General features: G+C 65.6%; 2 protein-coding genes across 3 annotated transcripts; both read left to right on the top strand.

The window, feature by feature from the left end:
- The first annotated feature begins 1,313 nt into the window (after window positions 1-1,313).
- On the top strand, window positions 1,314-9,007 carry CARD9 (caspase recruitment domain family member 9). 2 transcript variants are annotated; one of them, XM_037036667.1, is made up of 12 exons: window positions 1,314-1,518; window positions 2,866-3,060; window positions 3,366-3,503; window positions 4,047-4,351; window positions 4,442-4,765; window positions 5,051-5,176; window positions 5,807-5,998; window positions 6,356-6,397; window positions 6,663-6,711; window positions 7,950-8,026; window positions 8,507-8,583; window positions 8,696-9,007. In XM_037036667.1, the coding sequence occupies exons 2-12, from the start codon at window positions 2,877-2,879 to the stop codon at window positions 8,793-8,795; spliced, it is 1,614 nt and encodes a 537-aa protein (XP_036892562.1). In that variant the 5' UTR covers window positions 1,314-1,518; window positions 2,866-2,876; the 3' UTR covers window positions 8,796-9,007. The 2 variants fall into 2 exon arrangements, with proteins under 2 accessions (XP_036892562.1, XP_036892563.1); XM_037036668.1 differs by having other exon boundaries at window positions 2,797-3,060.
- A 100-nt stretch (window positions 9,008-9,107) lies between these two features.
- Window positions 9,108-11,082, top strand: DNLZ (DNL-type zinc finger). The gene is made up of 3 exons (XM_037036669.1): window positions 9,108-9,415; window positions 9,941-10,080; window positions 10,843-11,082. Exons 1-3 carry the CDS (start codon window positions 9,215-9,217, stop codon window positions 11,006-11,008), a joined length of 507 nt encoding a protein of 168 aa, XP_036892564.1. The 5' UTR covers window positions 9,108-9,214; the 3' UTR covers window positions 11,009-11,082.
- Window positions 11,083-12,684: the final 1,602 nt, after the last annotated feature.

Raw genomic sequence — 12,684 nt, 5'->3', positions numbered from 1 at the left:
GTTTATTATTGAAAGTTTCTGGCCCAGAAACAGGACAAGTGGCCCCAGCAGTGTCCTGGCACCTGGCCTCCCCCACCCTGCCCGACAGCCACACAACACCCACCAGGGACCCACTGGCCCCGTGGGTGCTGCTGGGTCTCCTCGCTGAACCCTTCCCCTCCCTGACTCCCTCTGGCCGGCGGCCCCTCAGAGGTCTGTGTTCAGTGGCTGAGTGTGCAGGGCTCGCCCAGACACCTTTCTGTTCCCGGGCTCCCCACTGACCCCTGACGTGCCCTGAGCACACGGCAGCTCTGTTATGTAACGAAGTGCGGCATGGGCCCCGAGCAGGCCAGCTGTCGGGTCGGTGGGGCCACCCACTCCGACGAGAGCCAGCAGCACCCAACCTGGGCCCGAAGCCCCAGAGTGCAGATCCCCCGAGGGCTCGTGGGACCCCAGGCTGCCCACTTCTCCCTGCAGGACGTCGGGCCTCCCCTGTCCTCTGGGAGGGCTGGGCCACCACACTGCCCCTGAGGCTCAGCAGCCCCTGGTCGTGCGGGGCTCCGAGCTTTCGGGGAAACAGTGGCTGACCACCGTGGGCCGGTAGAGAGCGGAGGGGCAGGGCCACACAGGAAGGGAGCAGCGAGGTGAGGCGCCTCCCTCAGGAAAGCAGGCCGAGCCGGCTGCAGGGCGCCCAACCTGTCCATCCTGCCCATCTGGCCACTGTCACCTCACCCCGGCAGGCAGCCACTCAGCTCAGCTGGTGTGGCTGCACTGGTGAGGGTGGCCTGGGAACCCTGTGGTCCACGGAGGACTGGTGCTGTGGCCATCAGTCTTGGGAGCCTGTCGTCCCTGTCCTGTGTCCTGGTGGAAAGTGGGGATGCTCCCAGGGAAAGACAAGGGCGCCCTAGCCATGGCATTGGCTAGTGGCGGCACAGGGCAAGCTGAGCAGGTGCCATCCCCCAGGCAGCAGCAGCCTCAGGGGCGCCACCCTGCAGCCCCTGTGGGGCCCAGGCATGTGCTGGTCTGGCTGCGTGTGGGGGTGCTCAGCTGTGAGCCCAGACTCCAGCCAATGCCCTGGGGCCCCTGGCGACACCCCCCGCCCCGCCTGGCCGCTGGTCCCCACAGGGCTGGTGAGAGTGAACGTATCAGGCACAGAGCACCCTCTGCCTGAAAAGCCCCCAGAAGCTGACCGCTGACCAACACATAGCCTTGACTGACACTCCAACTTTGCGGGGGGGCGGGGCAGGGGGGTGGAGGCTGGGGCTCCGGGCGGGAGGCTCACAGCACCTTCCTCTGAGTACAGGCAACTTCCACTTCACTGGACCCAGCCTCCCAGGCCTCCCAGACCTCCCAGGCCGGGCCAATCAGAGGGCAGCCACCAGGGACTGGCCCCTTCAGGAAGTACCAGGCTCCCTGGCTCCCTCCGGGCTCCACCTTCCCTCACTGCCGGCTGCCGGCAGTGCCACCTGTCCCTCATTGAATCGGTGGTCCTGGCCGACTGGCGTCCAGCTGTGCGGGTGCCCCCTCCAGGACCCTGAGGTAGGCTGGCCTGTGCCCTTTCTAAGAGGTGGCTGGAATGACGCTAGACACTTTGCTCGGGACTCCAGGTCCTGCAGCAGATGTCCCAGAAGGGCCCCAAGTGGCCTCGACTCTCCTGCCCAGGCGCCTTCCTGGCCCCAGGCCCCTGCTTGTGCATCTCAGTGGAACCCACGGCAGGGCACCAGGTGCAGGACCTGCGGGCTGTAGGCTAGAGAGCCAGGGAACGGCTGAGGGGCCCGGGGCCGTCCACTGAGTGGCTGTGTTTTCCTCAACGCCTTGGCTGTCCCTGGGCCAGGTGGGGTGACCGGTCACAGTGGGAGATCGGGGAGATGCCTCCAAAGCCCAGGCCTGGCCCAGCCCGGGTCTCCCGGAGTGGGGTCCAGCTCCTGGGGCTGGGACCGGCCTTCCCCACTGCCCCGGGGCGGCCGCATGGTGGCTCCCTGCCTTGGCCCAGCCCCGAAGAGGGCAGGCGCTGCCGCTGGGAGAAGAGGACAGCAGTGGGCGGTCCCCAAAGAGGCAGGCCCCTTGTTGGAGAGCCAGTGTGACAGATGTGGCCGTCCTGTGAGCGGGTCCTCAGGCAGGCCTCTTCTGGGCGGTGGGAGCAGAGCCCAGAGATGGCTGGGGACCAGGGTGCAGGCACCACCTCCACAGCCCCTCCCCGTGGGCCGGGCTGGGCGCCCCTGTGGGCGCTGGTCACCCTCCCAAACAGCAGTGCCGCCGAGCCTGACTCAGAGCTGGCCGGCCCTGCGCAGCTGCTGGGCGACGGTTGCATCACGGGCTGCCTGCCGGAAGGACAGGACTGAGATGGGAGCGGGTGTGGAGTCGGGGAATGAGGAAGTCCTGGGGCTGTGCAGGTGGGAGGGTCTGTGCCAACACGCTAGTGGCCCCAGGCCGGGCACCAGCTGGCGGGGGGCTGGGGCCTCCCTCCCACCCCTGCTGGTGGGTCCTGCCAGCGGGCAGCACCAGCACTGGCGCCTGCTCCTGCATGTTCAGCTCCGTGGTGGGAGGCAGCCGCCCCGCCCCCGCCAGCTCCAGCCCCATGGCACTCGGGGTGTCCAGCAGAGGCCAGAGGGCCGTGGTGCAGAGGACGGCGTTTCCCTAGATACCACCTGTCCCTGCAGTCCCTCCATACCTCCCCCGACGCTTGCCTGGGTGGCTCAGGGAGAGAAAGGCCAGGGTGGCCAGAGGGGCAGGACCAGGGCCCAGGAAGGGCTGGGGACGGCCACCCCGGTGAGCTGATGGGTCACTGTGCCACTGTGCTGTTGGTCACCGAGGCAGGAGGGTGGGGGAGGCTGCACACCTCTCCCAGCCACACCTGGGCAAGTTCCCCGTCGGTCCGGACCGCAGCCCCCACGGCCATGTCGGACTACGAGAACGAGGACGAGTGCTGGAGCACCCTGGAGGGCTTCCGGGTGAAGCTTATCTCCGTCATCGACCCCTCACGCATCACGCCCTACCTGCGGCAGTGCAAGGTCCTCAACCCCGACGATGAGGAGCAGGTGCTCAGCGACCCCAACCTGGTCATCCGCAAGCGGAAAGTGGGTCAGTGCTGCCCCTCCCTGACCGGCCAGGAGCCAGCCCAGCAGCGGCTGCTGCTGTTCCCCACCCTGGTCCCCAACGGTTGCGCGAGAACGGGAAACCCCTGACACCCCGCACCTACCTGGCGTGTTTGGTGCCTCCGTGCCAGCAGAGGCTGCCGAGGGCCAGGAGGCCAGTGGGCAGCACCTGACCCCCGCTCCGCACCAGCCTCACGGGGCTGTCAGCACCCCAGACCCACTGCACCCCCAGAGCCCGCGCCCCTCCCAGGCCAGTGGCCAACGGCTCTGCTGGGCCCCTCTGGGTTGCAGGCGTGCTCCTGGACATCCTGCAGCGGACCGGCCACAAGGGCTACGTGGCCTTCCTCGAGAGCCTAGAGCTCTACTACCCCCAGCTGTACAGGAAGGTCACGGGCAAGGAGCCCAGCCGCGTGTTCTCCATGATCATCGGTGAGGGCTGCGCGCCAGCCTGGAGCGGGCGGGCGTGGGGGACCCTGTCTGGTCTCCTGGGGGATAAAACGGGGATTGCAGGGAGGGAGGGAGACAGGCATGGGGGGGCCCACAGGAGGGGCGTGTCTGGTGCTGGCTGCCATCCCGAGGCTCCTCTAGAGTGGGGAGCAGGTGAGAGGTGGGGTGCACAGGCCAGCTCGCAGTGAAGAGCCCGGCCTGCCCAGAAGACCGTCTGACCGGAGAGGCCAGGGCCTGCCGGCCCAGCAAAGGCACCGCAGCGCCCTCCTGGCCTTGCAGTTGAGTCCTCTTTCGTCACAGTCCAGACCACAACAAAACTGAGGAGAGGGGGGCAGGCACGGCCCCAGGCTGCACCTCGTCTGCGGGGAGGGGAGTCAGAATCGGGGTCCGTTTCCATGATGGGAGCAGCGGCGACTGGGAGTCCGCCCAGAGCCCAGGAGCTGCCCGCACATCTGGGGCCCCAGGGGTGGGTGGGCCCCAGGCTGCTGGTGACAGGCGCCCGTCTAACGTGAGCCTGGTCGGCAGACGCGTCCGGGGAGTCGGGCCTGACGCAGCTGCTGATGAGCGAGGTCTCGAAGCTGCAGAAGAAGGTGCAGGACCTCACGGCCCTGCTGAGCTCCAAGGACGACTTCATTAAGGAGCTTCGGGTCAAGGACAGCCTTCTGCGCAAGCACCAGGAACGTGTGCAGAAGCTCAAGGAGGACTGTGAGGCCTGCAGCCGGGAGCTCAAGCGTTGCAAGGACGAGAACTACGACCTGGCCATGCGCCTGGCCCGCCAGAGCGAGGAGAAGGGCGCGGCACTCATGCGCAACCGCGACCTGCAGCTGGAGGTGCCCCGGGACTCCTGTGGCCTCGGGCATCCCTGGCAGGGGGCTGGCAGTGGGGAAGGGCTGCCCAGCTGACGGCTGTCCGTCCTGCAGGTGGACCGGCTCAAGCACAGCCTGATGAAGGCCGAGGACGACTGCAAGGTGGAGCGCAAGCACACGCTGAAGCTGCGGCACGCCATGGAGCAGCGGCCCAGCCAGGAGCTGCTTTGGGAGCTGCAGCAGGAGAAGGCGCAGCTGCAGGCCCGCGTGCAGGAGCTGGAGGCCTCCGTGCAGGACGGCAGGCCGGACAAGGGCAGCCCCTACATCCAGGTGCTAGAGGAGGACTGGCGGCAGGCGCTTCGGGACCACCAGGAGCAGGCCACCACCATCTTCGCCCTGCGCAAAGACCTGCGCCAGAGCGAGGCCCTGCGTGCCCGGGTACGCCACTGTGGGGACGGCCGGGCGTGGCCGGTTGGGTGGAGGGTCTGCCCCAGGCTCCCGCAACGCCTGGAGTGGAGCACTTGCCCGTGGGGGGCTCCACATCCCCACATCTGTCCCCGCTCCTGGAGGCACAGGGCTCAACACCTCAACCCGCCCCTTACCCACCCTCCCTGGGAGGGTCAGGACTGACCGCTGGTCTGGCAGGGCCTGTGGGGCTCCCCGGGCCTGCAGCACGGGGGGCCGCGGGCGGAGGGTACAGCTGCCAGTCTCCGGCCCCCACAGTGCGCGGAGGAGAAGGAGGTGTTTGAGCTGCAATGCCTGGCCCTGCGGAAGGACTCCAAGATGTACAAGGACCGAATCGAGGCCATCCTGCTGCAGATGGAGGAGGTGGCCATCGAGCGAGACCAGGTACAGCACGTCCGCAGCGGCTGGGGACGCCGGGGTGTGGGGTATTCGTTTTAAAGAATATGACATGGCTGACCGGGCTGGTGTGGCTCAGTGGATTGAGCACTGGCCTGTGAACTGAAGGGTCACCGGTTCAATTCCCAGTCAGGACACATGCCCAGGTTGCAAGAAAGGTCCCCAGTAGGGGGTGCATGAGAGGCAACTACACACTGACGTTTCCCTCCCTTCCCCTTTCTCTAAAAATAAATAAAATCTTTTTTTAAAAAAGAATATTACACAGCTGCTCACAATTGCGATCTTGACACCAACCACAGCCGACACTTACAAACCCATGGGCGGGGCAAATGTGTGTAGATGCCGCAGGCAGGCCAGGCTCCGGGAGTGCCACCAGTGCTCAGGGACCATCCTGCAAGTTGCGTGCGGAGGTTTTTTTATCTCCTTATCTTTCCTGAGCTGCCCACACTTCCTAACACGAGCCTTCCTTACGTCGTTTACAATCCTCAACTCTTAACTCCCCAGACCAGGATCGGATGAGGGCAGAGGAGCCCAGCCAGGCACCTGCTCCGAGGGTGGGTGGCTGTGCTGGGGGCGGGGCCGCTCAGCCCTCCCGCCCCCCCGTGGGTCTCCCCTCAGGCCATCTCGTCTCGGGAGGAGCTGCACACACAGTATGCCCGCAGCCTGCAGGACAAGGATGTGCTCCGCAAGCGGGTGCGGGAGCTGAGCGAGAAGGCGGATGAGCTGCAGCTGCAGCTGTTTCAGTGCGAGGGCCAGCTGCTGGCCGTGGAGGGCAGGCTCAAGCAACAGCAGCTGGAGATGCTCCTCCTGGTGTGCCTCCATGGGGCCCCTTGCGGTGGGACACCAGGGTGGCCTCTTGGGAGCAGGCAGGTCCCCAGAACCTGGAGTAGGAGGAACCCCACCCCATAGCCTCATCCCTCCCTGGTTCGGCCACTGCCCCCTGGTGGCCCCAGCAGGTCCCCAGGCCTTCCTGAGTGCCCTCCAAATGGAGCCCACCTCGAGGAGCTCAGGGCCTGGCAGGTGGCTCCGGGCGTGGTGAGGGCAGAGAGGGGCCTCCCTGGAGGTCGGCCAGCCGGGGGCCCCTCACCACGCCCACCACAGCCCATTCCCGAGGCAGCTCCCTTCCCCTATGGCCTGCTGACCCCGGCCCCTCTTCTGTGACCACAGAGCTCCGACCTGGAGGACAGCTCACCCAGGAACTCCCAGGAGGTGAGTGTGACCCCTGGGTGGGCTCCTGACCACAGCCCCGCACACATCCTTCAGAAGTTCCAGAAGCTCGGCTGCTGGCCGCCGGGCCCTGGTGAGCGGGGCCGTCCTCGCCTCCCAGCACTCAGCCGGGCAGAGGCCCCCTGTGCAGCACCCACCCCAGGCCCCCCCGGGGGCCTCCCGGAGGGACCCTGAGGAGCTGGTGCAGAGGGTGACAGCAACCCGGCAGCCACACTCTCCTGACCAGCTGCCCCTCTCTCTTTGGAAGCTCTCCATCCCCCGGGACCTGGAAGAGGACACCCAGCTCTCTGACAAAGGTGAGGAGGGGGCACAGTGCTGCCCTCGGCACACACAGCCCCAGGCAGCTGTCACTCGGGGCTGCAAACTCCAGCCCTGTCCCGCTCACCTTCACAACTGCACCTCCTAAGTGGGGACACTGAAGCTGGGAGGGACAGGCAACCCCCTAAAGCACCCCCAGCCAGCAAAGGAGAGCCTCACTGGAACAGGGAGCCCAGGCCTGAGGGGTCTGTGTCCCTGCTCCGCCCTCAGCCTGCAGGCTGGAGGCCCCGCCCTTGCTGAGCGGCCTCTTCAGCAGGACTGGGGGAGATGGCAGTAAGCCAGTGCCCAGGCATGCCAGGCTAGAAGTGGGGACAGAGCAGAAAAAGAGGGGATGTCACGGCAAATGGTGGGGGGGGCTTCAGGTGGCAGGGGACCCTGCCATGACAGGACCCTTCTGCATGACTGGAGACAGGACTTGGCTGGGCAGCCAGGGTGTGGCCCAGGGGTGACCTGGGACCAGGGGCTCGCTCAGAAGGTGGTGTCAGGGCTCTGGAAGAGCCCGTGCCGGGCTGGGAAGGCTGGGGGACACCACAGGGGATGCGTGGGAAGCCAGACGAGACTTCCGCCGTGTCAGGCCTGACCCCAGCTTCTAAAGGGGACAAAAGAGGAAGAAGGGACAGCAAATGGAGAAGTGGCTCGGGCGGTCTGCTGCAGCCCAAAGGCTCAGCTTGAGGTTACTGAGCCCCTGTAAAGGGAGAGGAGGCAGGACCTGGAAGGTGGCAAGCCAGTCAGCCCTGGGGCCTGCACCCAGGGGTGGGGTGGCCCCTCGCAGGAGCCAGGGTGGCTTGAGAGGCAGAGGCTGAGGAGCAGGAAATCAGCCCCAGGTAGGCGCCTGAGCCCACTATGATGGCCCTGAGGCCGCGGTCCACAATCCCCATCATGGCAAGTTGAGGGAAGCCAGCCCACCTGATGTCCAGGGTCCTGAGCCCTGGGCTTGTCCAGGCCCTGGCACGTTCGGAGGGGTCCAACTGCAGCAGTACCGCAGCCCCACGGAGGAGGGGACAGCCCATCCAGGTTGGAGCAGCCCGTGGGGCATCCTCCCAGGAGTGAGGATTGAGCCCCTGGCTGCATCTGTACACTGGGAGCCCTGGTGGGTTCTAACAAGGACAGTGCAGAACTGGCTTGGCAACCTCAGGGCTGCAGAGGCAGGTGTGGGCCCTGCCAAGCTTGGTCCCAGCAGGAGGGCAGGACCCACAGGCTCCACTCCCCTTTCCAGGTGGCCTGCCCGACCCGGAGAGCCCAGAGCAGCCCTTCGAGGCTCTGCAGAAGGAGTGCCTCTCACTGACCCCCAATGTAAGGCAGCCCTGGGGTGGGCCTGGAGTGGGGAGAGGGATTCCTACACTGGACGCCTGGGGTGACCACAGGGGTCTTTGCCCTGCCCATGGTCTCTTGGGGGCGGGAACAGTGTTTGGAACATGCAGCTGCGCCTCCTCCCTGCACAACGCCGTGAGTGGAGGCGTGGCCTGGGCAGCGGGAAGCCTGTCTCCGGCTGTGCAGTGTTAGCGGGTAACCTCTGCTGCCCGCGAGTCCCCCTCAGCAAGGGGGTAGAGAGACCCTGGCCCGGGACGCCGCCCACGCGCTGGGTGTCTAGTCATCTGAAGGGAAGGACCCACATCCAGTTCCCCTCACGGGGTGCTCACAGGACGCAGGCGGTGGCCAGCCAGTCCGGGTGCAGAGCTGGCCCTCCCATCTGGGCCCGACCGGGTGCATTCCGGGGGCGGGGCCCACGCGGGCGCCGGCCGGGGCCTGAGTTTCCCAAGCCTCCCGCTGCAGGGGGCTGGTCTGAGCGGCGGGGAGCCCCCCGAGAAGGAGCGGCGGCGCCTCAAAGAGAGTTTTGAGAACTACCGCAGGTGGGCCCAAGTGGGCGCTGGGCTGGGGGGCCGGCGGGAGAGGCGGAGGGCGTGCGCGTGGGCGGCTCCCCGTGGGCAGCAGCACACACCTGCGTCCTCGGCTCTCCCGCAGGAAGCGGGCGCTTCGAAAGCTGCAGCACGGCACGAGACAGGGGGAAGTGGACTGGGAGAACACCACGGGCAGCGACAACACCGACACCGAGGGCTCCTAGCGGCCTCTGTGCAGGAGACCGGCGGCACGGACCAGCCGCTGACCGGACAGGAGCGGCGCCGCCCCGTTGGGCCGCCTCCATCTTGGTAGCCCGTTTCCACATCGGCACACGCACTGTGCCACTCACCGGCGAGTTCTACCTTTATGTTAACAACGCACACGCACGAGCAGTGATAGAAACGCAGCTCCTAAATAAACAACCCCCGCGTCCGATGATGGCCTTACTCGCGCGCATCTTCCAACCCCTCGTCCGCCCGCGCGCACCGCCGGCCGCCAGAGGGTAGCAGAACCCGCTCCGGCAACCTGCCACTGGGGTCGAGGAAGGTCGCTTCCGCCGCTGCCCGCTTCCAAGATGGCCGCAGCGCAGCCTCAGCTCAGGCGGGCGAAAGCGAGGAGGGGCGGTTGGGACCGGCGGGAGTGATGTTCCGAGCGGCGCTGTGCCGCGTGTCGATGCTGGTGAGCCGTGCGCGGCCCCGGGGGCCAGGCCTGAGGCAGCTGTGGGGGTGCGGAGTCCGCCGGGAGGCCGCGGGGAAAAGACGGGCGCGGGACTGTGGCTGGCGGCGCTCGAGTTCCCAGTCTCGGCCCAGGGCGGCGCACTACCAGCTCGTCTACACTTGCAAGGTGGGCGCGCGCGGGTGCTGAAGCCGGAACTGGCAGTGAACCACGTACAAGGCAGACGTGGTACAGGGGACGCCGCGTGGAGGGGTGAAGCTATTCCTTTAGGGGGCGGGCCCTTCTGCGAGAGGGGCGGGGCCATACAGTGAATGGCGCTATTGAGGGTGGGACATTCCTGGAGAGGGGTGGGACTATCCCTTACGGTGCGGGGCCTACAGAGGTGGACCTATTTCCGGGGCGGGGCCTCCCCTGAAAAGGGGAGGGGCCTTCTGGGAGATGGGTGGGGCTGCATGGAGCTGGAGCTGCCCTTGGGTGGGGGGTGGAGCTATCCCTTAGGGGGCAGGACTTTCTGGGAGACGAGTGGGACGGGCTCTTGGAGAGGGGTGGATTTATCCCTGGGGCGAGCTGGCCCTTAGGAAGAGGGCTGGTCCTGCTGTGGGGAGGAGCTGTATCTCAATGGGAGGGGTATTGCGGGGAGGGGCGGGGCCAGGCCTAGGCTTCACCTGTGCTGCCTCCCTGTGTCTCCACCAGGTCTGTGGGACTCGGTCCTCTAAGCAAATTTCCAAGCTGGCTTATCACCAGGGTGTGGTCATCGTGACCTGCCCTGGCTGCCAGAACCACCACATCATCGCAGACAACCTGGGCTGGTTCTCTGACTTGGATGGGAAGAGGTGAGGTCACCTGGGCAGGGATGGGGGAGCAGAATCCGACCCCTGACCCTCCCCCTAATGAGGTTTAAAGCGCCCCCTACTCCAGCTTTACCAGTACCGGAGGAGCCAGTTGCATTAGAGTTCAGACAAACCACAAATAAATTCTGCACAAGTGTGCCCCAAGCACGGGGCATGTTTTTATTTGCAAAATCTACTTTTGCTCAGCCCCCTTCAGCCTCCTGCACTGCCTGGTCTCCCCCTCACTGACCGCAGGCAGGACCCACGTACCTGCCAGGCCCACAGGCCTCCCCTAAAGTGAAGGGTCAGACTCTGGTGACTTTTCAAGCAATGACTTCCTTTCATTTTGGGTTCCTTCCTTCATCCTGCAAAGATATGTAAAGACTTGTCATCCTCTTGTCCTCTGTCGATGATGGTTGACCACACCAGACTTGAGGGTTCGTGTGAGGTGGTGTGGGCGGGGCCCTGCGCTTGCAGGGGTAGCCTCACCCCTCCATGGAAGACAGTGGTCAGGAGCCTGTGGCCAGTTGCCCTTGACAGTCCAGTTTGGCTTCTGAGCAAGCACAGTCCCCTGAGAATGGGACAGTTGTAGCAGCTGCTGCTGGGGGGGTGGAGAAGGCTGGGAGGCAGCGGAACTGGCCCCAATGCCACACCAGTGTGGGGACCCGTGTTCCTGGCTCGAGCCTGTCCTCAGGTGCCCTCCTGGGACCCAGGTGCAGCACAGGCAAGGGACCCAGAGTGTGACACGGCCTCCCCCTCTTTCAGGAACATTGAAGAAATCCTGGCAGCCAGAGGGGAGAAGGTGTGCCGAGTGGCCAGCGATGGGGCCCTGGAGCTGGTTTTGGAGGCTACAGAGGCCTCCAAATCTGCTGCTGCTCCTGGTCCTGAGGACCAGGACCCCACCCACCCTGGCAAGACGGAGCCCGGCTGACCTGCCTCTGCCCCCCAGGAGGGGCTTGCCACTTGCCCTTGCTCATGTCCCTCAATAAACTGACGTCACCTGCAGATGGCGAGCCTTGCGCTCTCCTGTTGTCCCAGCTCATGGGACCCCCCGGTGCAGCAGGGGGACCCCTGGCCTGCCACCACCGCTCTGCCCAGACGATCTGCCCTTGTACTTCCCCGATTTGGACAAAGCCTGGTAGGAATGGCTGGACCCGGGGTGGGACCCCTCCGGGCAAGCTCTGTGGCTCTGGAGGGTCACTTTGCCCCTCTGAGCCTCTGCCTTCCTGTCTGCGGATGGAGACGCTCATAGTGCCACCCTGTCGGGTACACAGGACGGGACCAGCATAGGGTGGCTCAGTTGTACCCAAGTGTCTCTGGGGAGAGGCCTGGAAGGGACAGCCCATGGGCTGCGTTCTTCCTGGAGAGGATCAGTGCACGCTGCCTGTCCTGTTCCTCTGGCCAGACACAGAGAGGCCCCACAGAGCCCCTCCGTGCCACCTGCCGTTCCCAGGACACACCAGGCTGCCCAGGGTGGCTGCAGATGGGCCGGTTGGCCGTGGTGACAGGGCAGCGGGAACGGGCCTGACATCTGACAGGCGGGGGCCCTGAGCACCCCATGTGACCCCCCCCTCGGGCATGCAGTTTGTCTTGCGACCTTGTTTGACTGCCTTCTCAGGATGTTCCTGTGTTTATGGGAGTGTGTTTATTTCCAGAAGTGTTCTGGGCTGTGTGACCTTAAACGTGACTCACCAGCCAGTCTCTCAGATCCCAGCAGGCTCTGAGCTCCCGACTGCTGCCTCCTGTCGACACTTGGAGCCTCGGGTCTGTTCTCCAGGGCGTGGGCAGCTCGCGCTCTGCCTGGATTACCCCCTGTCCTTCCCTTGGCAAACAACCTGCTATTATTCCCTCCCGGAGCCTCCCCTGCAGCTTGCAGAGCCGTCCTCCCCCGGCCCCTGCAGCCTCCCCCCCTCCCTAGCCCCTCCACAGAGGCAGGGAGGCCGTGTGGAATGGCTGGCTTTGAAATGCAGGAGTGGGGGCCTGGGCCTTGACCTGGCTGCCTCACTGCCCTCAGAGTTGGGGGAGGTCGGGGAGCTGGCTGGACCTAGGAGGGCCACCCAGGGCCCTCGCTGCATGGACGGGCAAACTGAGGCCAGGGTTTAGATGTGTGTTGACCGTGTCTTACTTTTTGCATCCCGATGCTTTAGCACCTGGGTCTGGCTGCCCTGGGGGGACTGCCCCCCACTCCCCACCCCCCCAGGGCTAGTCAGACCCCAGGGAGATGACAGGCACCCCCCAAGCACACCTGGGCAGGTACCCTTTTCCAGAGCCACCGGAGTTCTCTACCAGCCCGTCCGGGGCTCTGCTCTTGGGACCTGCGACAGTCTCCATCAACATCTCTTCGGTGGTGTCATCTCCTGGTGTCAGCTTCACACCAGGGTGACAACAGACCCTGCCTTTTCAGTGTGGCCACCTCCAGGCCTCCATTGGCTTCCAGCCCAGTCTCTGAGCCACAGGGGCCTTCTCTGGGTTCTGCCCCCCCCAACCCCCAATTATCTTTCCTGCCCCAGCCCTGGTCAGGACCCTCTGCAGAGGGTCAAACCAGGAGTTGCATATCTGGGGACATTGGGTAGGGAATGTCACATCAGACAGTCAGCTTCCTGCAGG

Source organism: Sturnira hondurensis, unplaced genomic scaffold (assembly GCF_014824575.4).
Source record: "Sturnira hondurensis isolate 20B ecotype Veracruz unplaced genomic scaffold, ASM1482457v3 Scaffold0022908, whole genome shotgun sequence".
NCBI classification, from domain to species: domain Eukaryota; kingdom Metazoa; phylum Chordata; class Mammalia; order Chiroptera; family Phyllostomidae; genus Sturnira; species Sturnira hondurensis.
The sequence above is the reverse complement of the archived record's forward strand: the minus strand, read 5'-3'. Positions and strand labels throughout refer to the sequence as shown.

What these genes read in the sequence shown, in the direction of transcription:
- DNLZ (XM_037036669.1), top strand. Translation starts at nt 9,215, where the DNA reads ATGTTCCGAGCGGCGCTGTGCCGCGTGTCGATGCTGGTGAGCCGTGCG. An exon ending in AGCTCGTCTACACTTGCAAG is followed by an intron (nt 9,416 to 9,940) that starts GTGGGCGCGCGC and finishes TGTCTCCACCAG; the next exon opens with GTCTGTGGGACTCGGTCCTC. An exon ending in TCTGACTTGGATGGGAAGAG is followed by an intron (nt 10,081 to 10,842) that starts GTGAGGTCACCT and finishes CCCCTCTTTCAG; the next exon opens with GAACATTGAAGAAATCCTGG.
- CARD9 (XM_037036667.1), top strand. Translation starts at nt 2,877, where the DNA reads ATGTCGGACTACGAGAACGAGGACGAGTGCTGGAGCACCCTGGAGGGC. An exon ending in CGTGTTCTCCATGATCATCG is followed by an intron (nt 3,504 to 4,046) that starts GTGAGGGCTGCG and finishes CCTGGTCGGCAG; the next exon opens with ACGCGTCCGGGGAGTCGGGC. An exon ending in AGCTGGAGATGCTCCTCCTG is followed by an intron (nt 5,999 to 6,355) that starts GTGTGCCTCCAT and finishes CTGTGACCACAG; the next exon opens with AGCTCCGACCTGGAGGACAG.